General features: G+C 40.4%; 1 protein-coding gene across 1 annotated transcript in view; it reads left to right on the top strand.

Moving 5' to 3' along the window:
* LOC130910048 (NACHT, LRR and PYD domains-containing protein 3-like) overlaps nt 1-15594 on the top strand; it is a 37425-nt gene extending 21831 nt beyond the window's left edge. Inside the window, exons 13-14 of the mRNA XM_057827120.1 lie at nt 8374-8547; nt 12926-15594. Coding sequence (XP_057683103.1) covers nt 8374-8547; nt 12926-12989 — 238 coding nt within the window. The 3' untranslated portion in view covers nt 12990-15594. The remainder of the gene's footprint in view (nt 1-8373; nt 8548-12925) is intronic.
* The last annotated feature ends 6042 nt before the right edge of the window (nt 15595-21636 follow it).

Here is a 21636-nt window from a genome sequence, read left to right as displayed (position 1 = left end):
TGCCAGACGTGTCCCCCTGCTGAAGCCAGTACACGTCCAGGCCCGTCTGCGGTTTGCTAGAGAGCATTTGGATGATCCAGAAGAGGACTGGGAGAATGTGTTATGGTCAGATGAAACCAAAATAGAACTTTTTGCTAGAAATACAGGTTCTCGTGTTTGGAGGAGAAAGAATACTGAATTGCATCCGAAGAACACCATACCCACTGCGAAGAATGGGGGTGGAAGCATCATGCTTTGGAGCTGTTTTTCTGCAAAGGGACCAGGACGACTGATCTGTGTAAAGGAAAGAATGAACGGGGCCATGTATCGAGAGATTTTCAGAAAAATCTCCTTCCATCAGCAAGGGAATTGAAGATGAGACGTGGCTGGGTCTTTCAGCATGACGATGATCCCAAACACGCAGCCAGGTCAACAAAGGAGTGGCTTCGTAAGAAGCATTTCAAGGTCTTGGAGTGGCCTAGCCAGTCTCCAGATCTCAACCTCATAGAAAATCTGTGGAGGGAGATGAAAGTCCATGTTGCCCAACGACAGCCCCAAAACATCATTGCTCTCGAGATCTGCATGGAGGAATGGGCCCAAATACCAGCAACAGTGTGTGAAAAGCTTGTGAAGAGTTACAGAAAACATTTGGCCTCCGTTATTGCCAACAAATGGAACATAACAAAGTATTGAGATGAACTTTTGGTGTTGACCAAATACTTCTTTTCCACCATGATTTGCAAATAAATTCTTTAAAAATTAACAATGCGATTTTCTGTTTTTTTCCCCCCACATTCTTTCTCTCATGGTTGAGGTTTACCCATATTGACAATTACAGGCCTCTCTAATATTTTCAAGTGGGAGAACTTGCACAATTAGTGGTTGACAAAATCCTTATTTGCCCCACTGTACATCTGTATTGACTGACACTAACTCACACACTGCAAATTTACAGTATAATGTGTTAATCTGATCGTTTTTCTTAAATCTAGTCTAATAATTTTCTTCATCTTGTTTTGAGTTTTAAAGCCTAGTTAACAGATGAATGTGTCAGATTCTTACATTTACCTTTAGTAAATATTACCACTTGTTCTTATTAAGCCCAAAAATCAGTCGGTCATTTTTCACCTAAATCAAGAAAAAATGCTTTCAAATAATGTTTTGAACAATATATAATTGAAGAACATTTCTGACAAGTGTTTTTAAGATTAAATATAGAAGCTCTTTGCTTAAAATAAGTCTGTTAAGTTTATTTTCAGCTAGCTATTTTTCTTTAGGAAATCGGATTAAAATTTACTTGAAGCACTGGCAGATAATTTCACTTATTTCTAGTAGATTTAGACTGATTTAAACCTTTGTTTTCAAAAACTACAAAGGAAACATTTTGAAAACTTCCAGAATAAATGTTTGGATTTTATTCGGAAATTTAAATTGCAATATTTGAATACAAATTTGTGTATTAAAATACAAAATTGTTAATCATCTCTTAACTATTCAGGAATGCAAAAAAATAAACATTTGTCTTAACACCACTCAAAATTGTCTGTATAAATAAACTAAATATAACAAAAATTCTTAGTCAGGGAATAATAAAAATAAATAAAAAAGAGCCTTCCTTTCGGAAACGCACGACTGCTTTTGTCCACAAGCACAGCCAACAGCTCAAAAAATGCATTTGAAAACTTTTTCTTTGAATTTTTTTTTTTTTTTGATTGAAGTAACTTAGTTTTGCGTTTGGGCCACATTTTGGCTAGGACAGCTGTGTTTTTATTATTTAATCAAAAAAAATTATTTGCTTCAAACAAAAAAAAATATTTTCAAAGGAAAAATCACTTCAATCAAAAATGAAAAATTTTCAATCATAGAAAAAAAATGTTTGAATTCGAAAAAATATTTGAAACTCGGAAATTTGCATTCGAACACTTCATTTTTCATTGAAACTGTTTTCTTTGATGAAAGTAATCCTTTTTGCGTTTGGGCCATATTGTGGGTTGGACATTTGTGTCTAAATCACTCAATCCCAGGAAAAGTTGCTTCAATCAAAAAACTATTTTCAGTCAAAGAAAAAAATCTTTTGCAAAAATAAAATTGCCCTTCCCTAAAAAAAAAAAAAATATCTATATATATAAATATATATAGATATATTTGATTTTTTTTTTAATTGAGAGATATATTTTTTTTATTGAAGTGTCAATTTTTTGGAGAGCAAAAAGTTTTGAACTCATTTATTTGAAGTACTGAAAGTTTTGAATGCACTTTTTTTTTAAGTAAAAAAAGTTTTGATTGAATCCTTTTGACACAACGATCCAGCTTTGCCGCTACTTCCGACATGTTTAAGTGACAAGTGACTCCGCCAATTGCGTAAGCCATAAAAGCACGATGAAGCGAGAATAACGGCCACCAGTGTTCCAGCCAGCCATCGGACTCGGCTCGGCTCGGAGCCTGCTGCTTAATGTGATTCAACACGGGAAACTTGACCCGCAGCCCTGACGTGACGGATGGCAATCGGCGTTCAACCGGGGTGTGGCGACGTGTCGGTACAGGGGTGTAAAGCCTCGTATCTTAAGCGACTAGTGAAGGGCTATGTCGTTCACTTGAGTAAACGAATCCATTCCTGGTCATTCAAACAAATCGTTCAACGAATCGTTCGCCCCCCCCCCCCCCCCCCCCCATTCTCCAACCCCCCACCCACCCAAATGAATCGTTCGGTTAGTGAACGGGAAATGACGTTGCCAAACGAATCACTAAAGACCGCTTAGCAATATAACTGAACGGGAAGTGACATTTTTTGGACCCGCCCCCTCTTGCACACAGGCCCCTAATTGGTCGCTCGTCGTAGATTCAGAAGTGAGTGACAGACTATATCGTTCTGTTTTCGCTGCCTTGTCTCGTCTCGTCTCTCCCCCGCAGCATCAATAGAGTCTACCCACGCACCACGTGTTCGCTGTAGGGTTCCGCCCACTTGTCCGTCAAAACATAGTGTTAACCTATTACGGCTACGTACATTTCTCCTATTTACAGCGTGTTTTTCTGCTCCTTAACATTAATAATCAAAATGGTGAAGGCGTGTGTGGCTGTTGGTTGCACTAACAGAGAAGATGGAAGGAGAGACTTGAAATTTTACCGTATTCCGAGGGATCCAAATAGAAGAGCGAAATGGACGGCTGCAATTCGACGTGAAAATTGGACACCAAAAAATCACCAGAGACTATGTAGTAGTCATTTTATATCCGGTAAGATGCATTTAATATATATTTAGAGGGTTTTGGCCTGACAACCACAATTAAGATCATTGCTAGGCTAATCGCCGACAACATACGACGTAGTACGACATAGTTTCAAATTCAAGATGTTTGTGACTTCCCTATCTTCCACCATCGTTATTTTTTGAATAATATTTAGCTGGTACCAAGTAAAAGAAACTGGCCTCGTCTATGGGGCTGACAAATAACCACAATTAAGATCATTGCTAGGCTAATCGCCGACAACATACACGTATGTATGTAGTGCGTGCTATCGCTAAACCATATAAACATTGAAAGCCTTAACTCCATTGACAAACGACATGAAATACATTAGACTTGACAGTGGATGTTAGCAATAACAGAAGAATTCGAATGGAAAATTTCGTAACTCACCTTTCCAAGCACAAGATAGATTCCTGCCAAACGAGGACCTGTTTCACCCAACCAGCAACGAAGTATTTATAAGCGTCCAAGCTCTTGAAGTTTTTCGTGAGAATAGGCTGATTTTGTGTGGACAAGATCATTTTAAATATCAGCGTAGCAGATGTCAGGCAGACAGGGCGAAGACATTGGGTCGAAAAACATCGATTTGGGCATCAAATATGGATCTGGCGACTGTATAGAACGAAGCTTTTCCTCATAACGCCTTTTATGCAACAGATCCAGTGAGTTTGCGGCATCAGAAAGCACCGGGTCTTCCATGAAATGCATTTTAAATTGCGCCATCAATTGAAATCAATGCAAATACAGAGTCAAAATGACGGACAAGTGGGCGGAACCCTACAGCGAACACGTGGTGCGTGGGTAGACTCTATAGCGAAGGAGAACTTCCGCGTCGTCAATCGTATTTCTATGGGATCAAAGTAGTGGCTCGTGCATGCATTTTGATTTAGGAACACGTTAAACATTTTCCTTTTGGGTAGGCTCGGCGGCGCACGGACTTTCTCTAGCAGGATCTTGATCACATTGCACAACATTGCCGCTACCAGCCTCCGTGACACGCTTGCTGCCACGCGAATAAAAAGAGAAATCAAAAGTTTCATTTCTAAATATGGAACGACCAACACATTATATTTACTTGACACTCATTTGTGTTTCTATTTTTATGCTCATCAATATTATTTTTGGTAACTATTATTAAAACTAAAGTTTAAATAGCTGGTTGTCAAATGTGTTGCTCTGAAATGAAAAGAGTACTAAATTTTGATCCAAAAAAAAAGTTTCATTGCAAACCAGTATTAAGAGGATCTTATTGTAATAATATTTTTGCACTGGTATTAATAAATGTATAATCCAGTCAGCTCTTCTGTCGTCCCCTCATCTCAGATCGTCAAATGCTGACGAGAAATAATTGTTTCGTCTTTACAGTGTCGCCTTTCCGCTCTCATCAGTCTGTTAAGAAAAATGGAGACATATTGCGACGTTTTGGCCAGTTGAGTAGCGCAGGATGGACGGATGGAAATTCATTAGTCAAACCAACCAACACCTGACACAGAAAAAATAAAAAACTCGGGGGGAAAAATTACATGTATATACTGTTTCATTGCAAATCAGTATTATAGTGATTACACTAAATATTAATTTTGGTAAGCAAGCCTCCATAAATTGACAGTTCTCTCCCCCCTGCGCTGCCGTGACGCGTCCGCAGCTCACCTTTTGTTTTTGTTTTGCGAAATAATTTTCAACTTCTGTAAATTTGATAGTATGTCGTCATATGTAGTAACGAGTTTGTTGAGAAAAGTAGTACACTAAACCATGCACGCTAGGTTTTCGTGGTGTTTTTGTGTGTTTGAGCAGCACATGATAGGCTCCACATTAACAAATATGCCACAAAGTCCTTTCCTGTCACTTTTTGACTCGTTCACTGCGTGACTGACAGAACTTTTTGCTCGACAAAAATGTGAAACTTCACCCGCAACATGGCCCAAACGCAAAAAGGATTGCTTCAATCAGAGAAAACATTTTCAATGAAAAATGAAGAGTTCAAATGCACATTTCTGAGTTTCAAATATTTCTTCACATACAAAAACTTTTTTCTATGATTGAAATGTTTTCATTTTCGATTTAAGTGATTTTTTCTTTTGATTTTTTTTTTTTTTTTTGGCTGAAGCAACTTATTTTTTGTTTGAATATAAAGACACAAATGTCCTAGCCAAAATGTGGCCCAAACTAGGGCTGGGCGATATGGCCTTAAGCACGTATCACGGTAAATTGAGCAGATTTAACGATAAATGACGATAAATTCGCCCAAGCGGACCGTTATATAATTTGAAAAAATCTGAATAAGTGCATGGATTACAGATGAACTGTTTCTCATTGATTTATTTACCAGCTTTGAATTTTATTTAACAATTGTACATGCAGTCTAAACATTAAGTATATAAAAATTAATTGTAAACAATGAGAATTCAAGTATGAACATTTATAACAGCTTGTATGGCTTGAACAATATATATTGTCAAAATCAATATGCCTGTGCAAACATGTCTTTGTAACACAAATGAATTACAGCCTGAACAGTACACTTCAAAAAGACAATTTGTTGTTAATGGCTGCAGTGACATAATTACTAAGTGTGTACTTCAAGGTTTCAGGTTTTTTTTCCCAGTGCATTTTTTAATACATGCAAGCACACATGAACCCCAATACAGACACACACACATTAAAGCTATATTGATCTGATTGATTGAAATGAAATATTTAAGATTTTATGATGGGAGTAATGACACAGAATTAAGGACATACAGAAAAAAAGCTGTGGCCATTAAACGGTCACAGTTGGATTATAATTTATGATGAATGCTTTACCATCATATAAGATATCAAAGAAATACAACACATACAGAGATACAAAATAACGCGACTTATTAATTGCTAGATGCAGTCCATGCCCAATCCACTCATTAAGTTCAGCCGTTTCGACGAGGTTAGAGCTGCTATCCGATTCCATCACGTTCATTTGTAGCGTTAACCGCTAGCGTTAGCCTGTGGCCTGGCTACCAGTAGAAAGCACTGAAAGCGCCCTCTCCTGAAATCGTGAGAACAAGGGAGGACAGCGGATGAACGCCTGTCTGGATGCCGCCAAGAGTTTACTTATTGTCTGGTGAAAGTTTGGCGAACCTCCCTTAAGCCACACTCCATCGCGTTTGCTTGTAGCGTTAGCCGCTAGCGTTAGCCTACCGGGCTTCTGTTTGTTTGGCTTCCTGATAACAATGTGACTCCATACGTAAGCACACTGACTGCTTTCTTAAAGGGGAATGAACATAGCCGAACAACACAGTGTCAAAGCGGGATGAAAAGACTGTATTTTCTTGTTTTATTAAGTTACCAAATTCACCGACATGGTCAAAATTACGTCTGTCAGCGTGAAGAATTTCGGTACCGGTAAATTTTTGGTTTACCGCCCTGCTCTAGCCCAAACGCAAAACTACATTACTTCAATCAAAAAAAGTTGTTTCAATCAAAAAAAGAAAATTCAATCTAAGAAAAAGTTTTGAAATGCATTTTTTTTCTTTCAAATTAATTTTTGCATTCAAACACATTTTTTTTTTTTTTTGATTGAAGTGACTTTTTTTTGGATTGAAAATATATATTTTGATTAAAGCGACTTTTTTTTTAATGGAAAAATAGACACAAATCTACCTCCATACTGAAGCAGCTTCCTGATCAGTTTGGCAACTTCACACAGTTTAATTTAATGGTAATGCTCAACTGAGATGCAGGTCGGACTTTCAGTAGCAAAATTAGTGCTGCGTTATGCCACCTTTTCACTTTTGCTATTACTTACAGCGGCTGCCGGCTGGAAAAAACAACAACTTCTAATTAGGCTAGGTTCATACCGCAGGTCTTAATGCACAATTCCGAGTTTTAGTAATATCTGGGTTTTTTTTGGCGTAGCCGTTCCGACTGCCTTTGTCCATTGAGCACATTCAAGTGTTACGCATGTGCATTAACTCGCAGTCCGACAGGCGCTGAGCGAACGGACCCGCATGCGCAGAAGCATCAAAACAAATGACTACACATGCTGGCTCTGCATCATTCTAGGTTGATCATATTTTTATTTCCAAAAAGAGGACACAATTAAGAGACATAAATAATCCCTTATATTCAAAGTTTATATGGATTGATTGAAGGCATGCACCGTATGTGTGTACGTCGTGCACGCACGCACGCACATACAGTACAGTCAGTTTGCCCTGACTCTTGAACATGGAAGCGATACTGAAATAGAGTACTGCTCATTTACCACACAGAAAGAAAACCGAGCATTCTCAGCCTTGACTCGTGATTTTATTGTTTTTCTGACTGTTGTCAAGCTCGCCTCTTCTCAGAAAGCCGAGTTCAAGCTGGGCGCTAACGCCTAAATCGCTGCCGTCCTCCGTTCCTGTCGCTCTTTGCTGACGTAATTGCTGCATGAATTCCGACTTGGGAAACTTGACAATTCGGATCGCCGCCACGTTCTGGAAAACTGTGGGCCAGATCGGATTTACACCTCATACGAAAGTGACCCAGATCGGATTTGAAATGGTTCACTTCTGTGCGACTTGTCCCATTCAAACCGTCAACTTAATGCCTCACTCGAGTCGGAAAAACACAAAAAAAATCGGATTTGTGCATTAATACCTGCGGTATGAACTTCCTCCTCCTAATATCCCTCCTCTTCGAAGCGGGCAGAGGAGGCGGCGGCATGTCGACATGTAACGTAATTCTGTGCTGTGAGAGAGTGGGGGTGGGAGGTGGGAATAATCAGCCAATCAAACGTGCGTTTGAGGAAAAAAACATGGACTGGCTCATTAGCAAGTGAAAAAGGGGTAAATGGAAGTTTGATAATATTAAAAATAATTCACTTAATAATGCTAGGGTCAATTCTATCGTCACATCATATAGGAAGACAATCTAAATGAGCTATATACATAACTGAACACATTATATAATGCATATAAGGTTGCTTAAAAGTTGGTGGGGACAATTTGAGCATCCTAAAAAGTTGGTAGTGTTTTGTCCCTATCGTCCCTATGCAAACCTATGCCCTTGGATAAAACGATTAGTTTTTTTCAGATTTATCACAGGGTTTTGTGATGTGCTGTTTTTTTTTGGTAATCTTCCTGGTTCCCTTCCTGACTTCACGCAGTTATATCATTTGTTGCAGGCTGATACGTTGCAAGATCACGGATAAAGGATGCGTTTTTTTGGCCCAGGCGCTCAAGTCAAACCCCTCCCATCTTCAAAAGCTGGACCTGACTTCTAATAGAATAGGAAAAGAAGGAAAGAGGGTCTTATTGGACATCCAAGAGGATCCCAGCTATTGCCTGCAGAACGTCTGGTAGGATCAAAACAATGTTGCTTGTCAGAGTGTTCAGGGTTTCCGCTAGAATTTTTTGAAGCTGTGGTGGTGGTGGGCTGCATCGGATTCAGACAGCTTGCGGTGGTGGAATATTTTTCATATCATGACAAATAGGATTTTTTCTTTTTTTAAAACAATTTATTATATTATTGATTATTATCAATAGATTTCATTTTTTCCAAGAAGAACCATGAACAAGATCTATTTGCAAAGTTTGCATCCTGCCTGCACTTGATTTTTAAAAAACAATTTGAAGGCTCTTTCATGAAGGAAATCAGCAATAAGTGGTCCTTATATAGTCAATGTGATGCGTGCCACCAGATTGTCCCCAGCCGGTTCCTCAGGTCTGTCTCAGTCTTCACCCATACAAAAAAAAAAAAAAGAGCAATGGGAAATTAAGACACACAAACATCTGTAATTTACATACACGTAAACTGGATTAGCCGTTAGGACTACAGTATTTCAAATCCATGTTTTCAAAGATTACATTAGTCAATGCAATTTAAGTCAAAACTAAAGTGTCTTTGAGGGAGTTACTTTTCTGATTGTTTGAAAGTTAGTCCCTATTACAAACTGATATAAAAATATATTTGTTTCAATGAGATGAAATATACTAGTTTCAATGCAAATTCACCATCTGTTTTGTAATTTTTGGGACAAGCGGTGTGCCAAGTTATAAACAAACCTTTTTCAACACCGTACCTTAACCCTTTAACACCTACTCCAATGTTGGCCGAATTTGCATGCCTCTAATGTTGCCTTTATATTTCAAAGAAAAAATTGTTCACAATGTCCAGGTTGGGTCCCTTTTTTCAGGACACCATAATCTTCATATCCAAATTGTTGTTTTCTTCACTGACCAATGATAATCAACATTTTAGAAAATTTGTGATGTTGATGTCCCATTGACAACCAAACATGCTCGACCAACCGTTTTGAAGCTTGATAATATTTATTCAACTTGTTAGGGTAAACATTCAACAGAACAAAATAAGACTGAATAGTTTTATGTTTGACAATTCAACACAAACAGCAGGTATGGTCATAGGTGTTTTTGGCCTTTATATACAGTGTAAAATAGGGAATATATAAACATATGTATCATCTAACATATATATCATCGAACATAAAAAGGGTTTGGAGGATATCGCTTTGTGAGGTGAGGAATTGTACACATCACCTTATCAAAAGTATACACAGGTACATGCAATCAACCTTCTCGAACACACACATCTACAGTATATAAAAATTGAAAAGATTGATAGTGAAGAAAAAAAAATCAAATATAACATTGAAAAAAAAAGTCCTAAAAAAATATTGACAATAACCTAGTCCAATTCAATTTTTCCAGGCGTGCGACTTAAGAAAGTTTGCTCTTGAACAGAACACAGAGCTACGTCAGACAGCCCACTCGCCACTCTTCCAACGTTTGCGCGCTGTTGTTACTCGCCGAGACGCCGGCTCACCCGAGTAAAACAACGGCAAATCCGGCTCATCCTCTTCCTTGAGTTGATGAAATTATGCATAAGTTTGCGCTAAACTTAGTTTTCGATTTATTCCGCATGTTTCAAAGTTGCTCGCTCAATCCAACCGGCCGTCGCTCACTATGTTGCCTCCTTCTCCTTACGTGGCGCCTCGCTCGGCAATTTATTAAAAAATGTTAACATTACGTCCCTCCTTCTTGACCCCACAACGGCTCTTGGGATATGACGTCTTTGGTGGTGCTTTCGGTTTTGAAAAAGGGCAAGAAATGATGGAAATATGGACATAAACACATGGTCCATGCAGCGTTTTAATGCTTATCCATGAGTGCAATAAAACTCAAATGACATTATCTCCCGTTTTACTTGACTTGAAGTCAAAAATGACATGGACCTCAACTTACGCACTTTCAAATGAGACCAGGCAGTTGCACATGGGTGACGTAACTACAGCGTGACGAGACTTCAAAGATAATATGGGTAAAGGGTCGCAGCCGACACATTCGGTGTTACAAGGTTAAAGCGCCTGTGACCCGATAAAAAAAAAAAAAAATCTTAAATAGCATTATTATTCATTCATTCATTCATTTTCCATGCCGCTTATCCTCACGAGGGTCGCGGAGGTGCTGGAGCCTATCCCAGCGAACTACGGGCAGTAGGCAGGGTACACCCTGAATTGGTTGCCAACCAATCGCAGGGCACTCTGGGGAAAAAAACAACCAATCACGCGCACACTCATACCTATGGAAAATTTAGAGTGTTTAATCAGCCTACCACGCATGTTTTTGGGATGTGGGAGGAAATCGGAGTCCCCGGACAAAACCCACGCAGGCACGGGGAGAACATGCACACCCCACACAGGAAGGCCGGAGACCAGGATTGATCACATGATCTCAGAACCGTGAGGCGGATGTGCTTACCACTTGGCCACCGTGCATTATTATTGGAAATAAATTTTTTGATATTTTTTAATATTTTGAGACGATCTGACTGCATACAACTATTTGGCAAAGCGCAGATGACGAGAAATGAGTCTTTTAACCTGCAGTTTAGCCACTCCTGTCATTATAGCGCTCTAGCGCCTACAGCTGCAGAGGAGCAAAATGTCATCATTGTTTTAATCTCTCTCCTCCAGTATTTTGACAGGATATGCTTTTTATTTAAGTATTTTTCCCCAATTGCTAAATAAATGGTATGTTCGTGACAAATAACAGTCTTGTGCCAAATGGAATATGAAATATTAAAAAAGTATTTATTCAGTACGGCAGGGCTAAACTACTGCATAATGGTCAAAACTACCGACTTCTTAAATCTCCCGAACGGTATTTTATGCCACCGGAGTTTGTCCGGCTTTTGTCATTTCCCTGTCCCCGGCTTCGGAGACTGAGGAAAGAGCGTAAAAAAAAACAGGAGGCGTGACAGCTAGGCAACATGCCAACCCGAGCCGAGCCTCACTTCCAAGTCTCTTTCTCGCCTTTCGAAAAGGAAAAATCACACAAAACTACCCCGGCACGTGTCACACAAGGCAGTGGGGGTGATTGTCTTCACCGATCGGCAAGCCACAGGCAGCGAGCGAGTTTGGGCTCGGCAGCCAGGCAGTACCCGTCGCCGGGGGCGCAGGGGGGAATGAACGCCGAAAATAGCGCATTCTCAGTGGACAAACTGGCCGACGTCTGCCTGATGCCAAGCCGAGGATAGCCTCTATAGGCAGGCTTGCGAAGAAGACCGATGGGGGGTGGAAGTCTGGACACAATCGAGAACCGCAAACGAGCGCGCGTGGCTGCCCGACCAGGGACGCTCGTCGGCCGGCATCCATGGTGCGCGATGAGTCGCCGGTCGTCAGCCGAGCGGACTTTTTGGTGGACGGGGAGCATTGTCACCCACAAAATGCAAGCCTCCTCCTTATTAAACGTGATCCCAGTGTTTCACAAACATCTCATTTTCGTAGCTCGGGATTTAAAAAATTGACTTAATATAACGATCGCTTCCACACACATCCTAGCTGTCCTTTTCATTCAGGAGCATAAAATACCGCGTGAAATATGAAATACAAATGCTTTTTTTGTGTCACGAGCACTTGAAGTTAAAACAATATAATTATGTTGAATAAAAATAATAGTTGCACAAATCTTAATACTCACCTTAATTTATGTGGGACAGCCAAGGCTTGAATTTTTCAATTTCTGTCCATGTTGTGTGCCTGATTGCCTGTGTTTGCTTTGAGTTCTCCTTCCCTGGACTTAGTGCGTCTTCCTGAGCTGAGTCTCCAGCTGTAATCTTGCATCATTCCGTTTTTGAACATGTTATCGCAACATTAAAATACAACGCTTGCCATAACCATTTGGTTATTTCTACTCCTCGTTTCACTAGCCTGAGGCAAATGCGCTACTAGGACGCGGCAATTCGGGTCATAGACACGCCATAAAGAACTTCAACGTTACGTCCAATGTCCATATTAAGGTCATTTTCAAAGGCTTAAACACTGGAATTGCATTCCTTAAATTGAAATAGCCTTCTGTGGAATTTTTTCCCCCTGATTTCCAACTCCGCGCAGTCCGCGCCGATATTGGGCGCAAGTTCACAACAGGATAACCGATGTGATTATCAAAACAAAGCGCGTAAAGGAACTATTTGTATTTGATGTGCTATTTCAGATGACTAATGGCAAATACTGCGTTATTAATTAGCTACAGTATATAAATATATTCATTTAGACGTCTTGTTGAATTATCCAAATTATAAATTAGAATGTATCTTTAAATCTTTTTTAAAAAAATCTCATTTGCAAGGCATGGCGGCGAGCCACAATCTTTTATTTGTAGGGGAAACCCTGGCGTTATTCACGTTCAATTCCGATTCTTTGTGTCTGTCTTCAGGTTGATCCCTCAGAAGTCGGACTTTGAGTCAAGAACGTCGAGTCATTCCCGATATTTATTTTAAGAAGACGTTGAGACGTCGCCTTCAGATTTAGTTCGGCGCTACCTACTGTCCAACGACCTCAAGAGCACCGGGTGTCGGCGCTAACGGCAAAAGCGGCCATGCTCACCGAATTTGAGGAGGTTCCCCCGCCGGCGTCGGGTGTTTTTCTGCAACGCTGCTACTGGCAGGTGAAGTTTAAGGGGAAGCTCTACCATGCTGCCACCAAACTGCTGGCAGTTATTTTCTGCCATGAATTGAAATATGTTTGTCACGAGTAGACGTCCAATCCATTTAGACTGGGATGGAATGAGCAAATGGATTGGACTTCCAGCACCGCCAACGGCAGCCAATGTGTTCAATAAATACCTTATTAAAGTTTAACTCATGTTTTTCAAAAATTCAAAAAAAAGGTCACACGCACACTTGAAATTGTTTTGCTCATTTCGAATTTAAACATGATCGTTTTAAACATGATCATTTTTACCTCTTCATGTCAAAAAAGAGGATCTAATGTTATTTTGTACAAGAACAGTAAAACCCTAACCTGAAATGAAAGTTGAAAAATCACCAAACAATCCACAAAGACTTGAATAAACATACTGGAAATGTTTCATCCACTTAACAAGTATGGTCAAGAAAACGAGGTACTAATCACAGCGGGAGGGCAATTTTAGAGAAGATGATGATGTTTTACAATTACCTGGACAGATGTCCATGTTATTTTTATGACATTTATGAGCAGTGATATGTCCGAACAAATAACACTAAATACAGTACTTATATAGCGCATTTATCGGCATGGTTACCATGCCCAAAGCGCTTTACATTAGCACACATTTACCCATTCACGCACACATTCACACTGCTGCCATGCAAGGCGCTGTCAACCCATTGGAGGCAAATCAGGGTTCAGTGCCTTGCCCAAGGACAAGCACTTCGACAGTGGGCCGTCATAGCCGGGAATCGAACCGCAGACCCTTTGGTCCGAGGACAACTCCAGCTACCAACTGCTCCACGGCCGCCCCGCTACTCTGATGACATGATTTTAAATAGTAATGATCGGTAATTCCTTAGGACTTGAGTATTCTTTTCACCAAATAATGTTTTTTTTTACTTGTACTTGAGTGAATATTGTCGAATGACTACTTTTACTGAAGCAATATTACGGTATTTGGAAGTAACGCTACTCTAACTTGAGTATAATTTTTGGCCACCTACTTTTGGTGAAGTCACGAACGACTATCGTAGGCCAAATTAGCAGAGTAAGGGTAGCATTTTTTCTTCGACTCAATGGATGGCGTGGTGAAACTACTCATAGAAGTACATTTTTCTTCAAAAGTTAGTCGAAAAGTAAATGTAACTCGCCCTGAGAGAACTCTTTGACGTCGCCGGACCAGCCTCTAGCGTTCCGACAAGATGAAGGGGAAAAGCAAACTTGTGGACATCGATTCAAAAGTTTCAATCATTTAGACGTCGCTGGCAGCCAATGTAGTAATACAGAAATTCTTGTAGTTGAAAAATTGGCTAGCAACCTACTGCTTCCTTTTTTAAACATGTCATCTTTTGAAAACAATATGTGGCTTCTTGGCGAGACAATAAGGTGATATATCACCATTCTGATATATAGTCATTACCCTGATACACTCCCGTTCAAAAGTTTGGGGTCACCCAGACAATTTTGTGTTTTCCTTCAAAAGTCACTTTTATTTCTCAAATGAGTTGCAAAATGAATAGAAAATACTGTCAAGACATTGACAAGGTTAGAAATAGTTTTTTTTAATTTGAAATGATAACTTCTCTTTCAAACTTTGCGTTTATCAAAGAATGCTCCCTTTGCAACAATTACAGCTTTGCAGACCAATGACATACTAGCTGTTAATTTGTTGAGGTCATGTAGAGAAACGTCACGCTTCCAGAAGCACCTCCCGCAAGTTGGATTGGTATGATGGGCACTTTTTGCATACCATACAGTCAAGCTGCTCCCACAACAGCTCAGTGGGGTTGAGATCTGTTGACTGTGTTGGCCACTCCATTACAGATAGAATACCAGCTGCCTGCTTCTTTCCTAAATCGTTCTTGCATAATTTGGAGGTGTGCTTTGGGTCATTTTCATGTTGTAGGATGAAATTGACTCCAATCGAGCGTTGTTCACAGGGTATGGCATGGCGATGCAAAATGGAGTGATAGCCTTCCTTATTTCAAATCCTGTTGACCTTGTACAAATCTCCCACTTTACAAGCCCCAAAGCAACCCCATACCTTCACATTACCTTCACCATGGTTGACAGATGACATCAGGCACTCTTCCAGCATCTTTTCAGTTGTTGTGCATCTCACAAATGTTCTTCTCTTTGATCCAAAGTCCAAACACCTCAAACTATGATGCGTCCGTCCATAACGCTTTTTGACAATCATCCTATGTCCAATGTCTTTGTTATTTTGACCATATTAATTGTTTCCTTTTATTAGCGTACCTCAGATTTGGCTTTTTTTTTTTTTTGCCACGCTGCCCCGAAAGCCAGCATCCCGGAGTCATCTCTTCACTGTCGACATTGACACTGGCGTTTTACGGGTACTATTTAATGAAGTTGCTATATGAGGACCTGAGAGGCAACAATTTCTCAAACTAGAGAATCTTATGTACTTGTCTTTTGCTCGGTTGTGCAGCGGGGCCTCCTGCTTTTCTTTCTACTCTGGTTAGATCTTGTTTGTAGTGCTCTCTGAAGGAGTGGTACCAGTGGCGGTACTGGCTACTTTCGCGCCCTGGGCGAACCACCCCATCAGCACCCAATCCCAATTTTTTTTTTTTTTTAACATTTTACAAAGACATTTATTGGGTTATGTCATAACCTGATACATTTAATAATATCTATGTTAATTTCATGAATTAATTACAATTTATTTGGAAGCAGGAGTTTGTGTTGTGTGGCCTGGGATCATGAGAGGTCAGTCTATCCCCCGCCCCCCTCCTTGCTTTTCCTCTGAGAGTGAGTGAGACTCGTCCTGCTCACTCACTCTGCAGTTGCGAGCAGCTGATCCCCCTCTCGTCTCCCCCTGCCTTTTCTTCTGACACACACGACTCTCAGCAGCAGTTGACATGATAGTAAGGGGCGCCCTAGCGCCCACTCTACTAACTTGACGTGGAAATGAGCGGTATTAGTCTAGAAAACTAGTGGATTTTTTTTTTTTTTTCTCAACGGCGCTTGTGCACCCCCAAATAGATTGCGCCCTGGGCGGTCGCCCACATTGCCCATAGCAAAAACCGCCTGTGAGTGGTACACAGCGTTATAGGAAATCTTCAATTTCTCAGCAATTTCTATTCTAGCCGTCATTTCTAAGAACAGATTGTCAAGTTTCATGTGAAAGTTGTCTTTTTTTCTGGCCATTGTGAGAGTTTAATCAAACCCACAAAGGTGATGCTCCCGATATCCAACTAGCTCCAAGGAAGATGTTTTATAGCTTCTCTAACCACCTAAACTGTTTTGAGCTGTGCCAACATAATTGCATACGGTTTTCTAATCATCTATTATCTTTCTAAGGCAACTAGCAAGCACAATGTACCATTAGAACACTCAATCAATCAATCAATCAATCAATCAACTTTATTTGTATAGCACATTTAAAAATCCGCCAAGGAGACCAAAGTGCTTTACATAGCAAAACACAGCAAAATAAGTCAACTTTGAAAGATAAAACAAACACATAAAATAAAATAAATAAAAGATTAGTAAATTTTGCTGTAAATGGGCCTCTTTACAAAACTACGTAGATATTGCATTAATGTTTCCAGCTAGAATAGTCATTTACCACATTAATAATGTATAGAATGTTTTTCCTGATTAGTTTAATGTTATTTCCATTGAAAAAAACTGCTTTTCTTTCAAAAAGGAGGAAATTTCTGAACTTTTGAATGGTAGTTTATATAAATGTGCATTACACTTCTGAAGCTCAATTTATTGCATTGGATATTTTATGTTCATTTATGTTAAACAAGATACTGAAAATTCCCACATTGATTTCAACATGCTTTTTGAGCTACGGAGAAGAACCAATTCCGGGAATCGCTTCATATAAAGATGAGAAATGCAACAGAATGTAGGCTTAAATTGCCACGATCACGTTTTTTTCCTCAAACGAATAAAATGATTGAATCTTGTCAAAGAGTATTCAAAAATCAATGAGCAAGACTCGCACACATCCGTATATTGAAATTGTGCAAGAAATATAATTTCTGCTTCTGCATCGTTCAAACCGATAACGTCATCAAAGGTAAGGATTCCAGCAAAAGGAATTTGACTCAATGGAAAACAGCAGTCGGGACTCGTCGACTTGATTGTGCCACGAGTCGGAATACTAAATTGAAGGTGGATCAGAGGAGGAAATAAGTCTCGAAAAACGTGATTCTTGTGACAGAATTTTATTCATGCTTAAAACACAACCGTTAAACATCATATTTTGCATGCTTTTGTTATGCTTACATGAGAACATTGTAGCATAGAGCAGGGGTCCCCAACCTTTTTTGCACCACGGACCGGTGTGATTTGGGTCTTTTTTTCACGGACCGGTGTTCTGTCAAATTTTGCACCCTTATAAGATTTTGCTCCCAAAGCTTTTGTGGCGGTGAAAAAAGCCCTCTTTTACATTCAGTTGGACTCACAATGTTATCCAATGGTGCAAAAAAACTATTTACATCATAAACATACATGCGCAACACGGAAATGGCGTAAATTAATGCTTAACGACACGGCGAATTCACATACGGGTCACGAATTCACTCCTTCGCAGTTCGTGGGTCTTTAGGGATTGGGAAGTAGCATAAATGTTGTTTTCTTCGAGGTTGTAGGCACATCTTCTGGCTCGTCAGGTTCCCTTTTCCACGTAAAAAGTCTGTCCAAAGCTGTCTGTTATTCAGTCATTCTAGTGTTGGGGCTAATTATTTCCGGGAAGAAATGTGATTGGCGACGGCCTACGTCATACGTTATTATCGAGTCCAAGCGCGCATAGATATGCAAAACGAGATTTAGTGCTAACAGCCCAATCAATGCATTTCTATGACGACCTCCTATCCTGTAGTTGTATATCTAGAGTAGACAGGGATATTGGTGTGTTAAGCGGCACAGGCCAAAGTCAATCGGCCAGAATGCAGTCGTTAATAAATTATTTATTATTTCTGCTCGGCCTGGTACCAAATGCGCCACGGACCGGTACCGGTCTGCGGCCAGGTCGTTTGGGACCCCTGGCATAGAGCATCATTGTTATATTAACCTGTTTGAGTGTGCCTTTCCATAGCCTTGACTATTTTAGACTGAATCAAAATATGGACTGTTATGTTCCTGTGTTTTCCAATATGCCTTGATTGTATACAATGGGTGACTGTGGCTTATCAGACTGAGCTCATCATCGTTTTAGCCAGTGCCGGTGTTCCAGGTCATAACTTGAGGTGTTTTTCCCCTACCGGAGATGTTTTCCTGTAACTTGAGATGTTTTTACCAGGATATGCTATAGTAAGTTTTGGTTTTGTTTCAATTCACTTTTATTTGTATAGCCCTAAATCACAACAAGGTTGTCTCAAAGGGCTTTGCAGAGGCAATATGATGCACAGTCAGAAACAGCAAATGAAGTAAACAAAGATTAATAAATAAAGTTCAAGTCCTGGGCATTCCCCATCCTTGGACCCTCCATGTCGGCAAGGAAAAACTAAAAAAAGTCCAAGCTCTTCGGGAGAAAATGAGAAACATTACCACAGTCAGGAGAGATCCACTCCCAGGACGGATAGACAGGATGCACCAGGACTGCTAATGGGAATTAGCAGACGGAGTCACAGTATGGGGTGGCGTGGCTCAGTGGTAGAGTAATTGTCCCCCAACCCAGAGGTTGTGTGTTCGATTCTCCGCCCTGATGAACACGTCTAAGTGTCCTTGAGCAAGACACTGAACCCCCACGTTCCTGGTGCTGCGTCACCAGTAGGTGGATGGTGAGATAGTGTAAAGCGTTTTGAGCGCCTTGAAAGGTGGAAAAGCGCTATATAAGTGTAACAACATTTACCAGTATGTAAAGCTGCAGTAGAGTAAAGGAACTAGAAGAGGTCCATCTAGCCAGATGAGACGGGGGTGGCAACGAGGACGTCCATCCAGCCAGGGGTCCAGATAGTCAGGAGGCAGCAGCTGAAAAATAGCCCCTCCCCCACTAGGGGACACCAGGTGACTAGTGATGAAGAGACTAGTTAACTAGATATTAACATTAGAAAATAGAAATAAAGTAAAACAAGTGGTAGGTAGAGTGAGAAAAAGGAGATAGAACTCAGTGGCTGTACTTCCCCCAGCATGATAGCTTCTAATGCAGCTTAGACTGAACTGTGAGTCTAATCCGATTTCAACCAGCCTGACCATTAGCTTTGTCGAATAAAAACGTTTTTAATCTAATCTTAGATGTGTAGACTGTCTCGGCTTCTTTAATATTAGCTGGAAGCTGACTCCATAAAACGGGCTTGGTGGCTAAAGGCTCTAGCTCCGACAGTACTTTTAGAAACCCTGGGAACTACCAGTAGACCTGCATTCTTAGAGCGGAGTGTTCTGTTGGGCCGATATGGAACCAGAACGTCGGTGAGATAAGATGGCCCAACCCATTCATGGTCTTAAATGTAAGAAGGAGGATTTTAAATTTAATTCTAAACTCGACTGGAAGACAGTGAAGGGCCTGGAGCACAGGGGTGATGTGCTCTCTTTAATTAGTTCCTGTTAAAAGTCATGCTGCTGCGTTTTGGACTAGCTGAAGACCTTTTAGAGACCTTTTAGGACAAGCAGCAAGTAGGGAGTTACAGTAATCCATGTTTTTCTGCATCGTTTTTAGATAAAATATTTCTAATTTCGGCTATGTTGCGCAGGTGAAAAAAGGCCATTCTGCATGTTTGTTTAATATGAGCTTTAAACGATAAGTCTGGGTCAAATAGAACTCCTAGGTTTTTAACTGTGGTGCTGGAGGCTACACTTACATTGTCCAGAGTGACTATCCGGGCAGTTAAAGAGTCTCTCACACTTTTCGGGCCTATTATAAGGACTTCTGTCTTTTCAGGATTAAGTAGAAGATAGTAGGTGCTCATCCAGGTATTTATATCTTGGACACAGGAGCTTAGCTTATCCACTTACCTGATCTGCTCAGGTTTAATTGATAAACAGTTACAGTTGTGTGTCGTCAGCATAACAATGAAAGTTAATGCTATGTTTTCTGATGATATTACCTAGAGGAAGCATATACAGCAGTGGTCTCCAAACTATTCCACATAGGGCCGCAGTAGGTGCAGGATTTCACTCCAACAAAACAAGACCACACCTTTTCACCAATCTGGTGTTTTATAAGTGCAGTCAGTTAATTGCAGTCAGGTGCTGCTTGTTTTAGTAGAAACCACATTGGTTAAAAGGTCTGTGCTTGATCGGTATGAACAAAAACCAGGACCCACAGCGGCCCTCGAGGACCGGTTTGGAGACCCCTGATATACAGCGTAAACAAGATGGGCCCGAGGACCGATCCTTACGGTACACCATAACTCTAGAGTGCGGTGATGATTGCTGGTTTACATTGACAAACTGGTACCTATTAGATAAATATGTTGTAAACCAGCAGAGGGCTGCTCCTCTTACGCCTATGTCACATTTTAGTCTCTGCAATAAGATATTATGGTCGATTGTGTCAAAGGCTGCATTCAGGTCCAACAGAACCAGGATCAAGAGTAATCCAACGTAAGCGGCTAGTAACAAGTCGTTAGTTACTTTGACTAATGCAGTTGCTATGATGAGCTCGAAAGCCAGACTGGAAATGTTCAAATAAACTATAGACCCCAATCACCAACGTCACACAATCACGTGATCGCTGTATTGTGCCGCCATATTGTCTGTCATTGTGTGTCCGTATTGCCATTGATCGTAGTTTCTAAAGGTGGATTCACTTGCAAATTATGGAAGCCCCGGTGCTTTCAGACGCTGTAAACTCATTGGATGAGTTGCATAAAAGCCGTTATTTGGAAAAGCGTCGGTCGATCCAGTCGCCAGATCCATATTTGATGCCCAAACCGATGTTTCCTCCCGTCCGGTCCCGTCCCGTGCTTCAAAGCTCGTCCTGAGACCACAAAATTTCCAATCATACTCCAGTTTATGTCACGATGAGGAGTCGGGTACCCAAAATCGGCACCGGCCCCGCCCCGAATATAAACCGACATTTGGGCAGGTGAGCGTCACCGTTGTCACGATTGGAAAATGAAACTTGAACGGCATCTTCGACAACGGGCCGGTGTGTGCCGAAAAATAGCCGCCCCGCGTGAAATGTCCCCCCTGACGGGAGCGCTTATTAATAACACTTTATTGAAGTGAAAACATCAAATGTTTGCATGGACGCATTACAGTAATGGATTAATGTTTGTAAAATCAGTTTTAAATAATTAAATTGCACAAAATATTAGTACTGTACTTTAACAACAAATCGTGGACTGGGCCGCATAACCATCTTTGAACAGAAATGTATTAGTCTACAAGCTTTCACGACCATATCCCAATGACAATCACACAGGTATGATATTTATTAGTTCAAGCAGAGTAAAATAATACATATTCACAGTATAAGATTAATAAGTTCAAGCAGAGTAAAATAATACATATTCACGGTACAAGAAAGTCGTT

This window comes from Corythoichthys intestinalis, chromosome 1 (genome assembly GCF_030265065.1).
Source record: "Corythoichthys intestinalis isolate RoL2023-P3 chromosome 1, ASM3026506v1, whole genome shotgun sequence".
Taxonomy (NCBI): Eukaryota; Metazoa; Chordata; class Actinopteri; order Syngnathiformes; family Syngnathidae; genus Corythoichthys; species Corythoichthys intestinalis.
The sequence above is the reverse complement of the archived record's forward strand: the minus strand, read 5'-3'. Positions and strand labels throughout refer to the sequence as shown.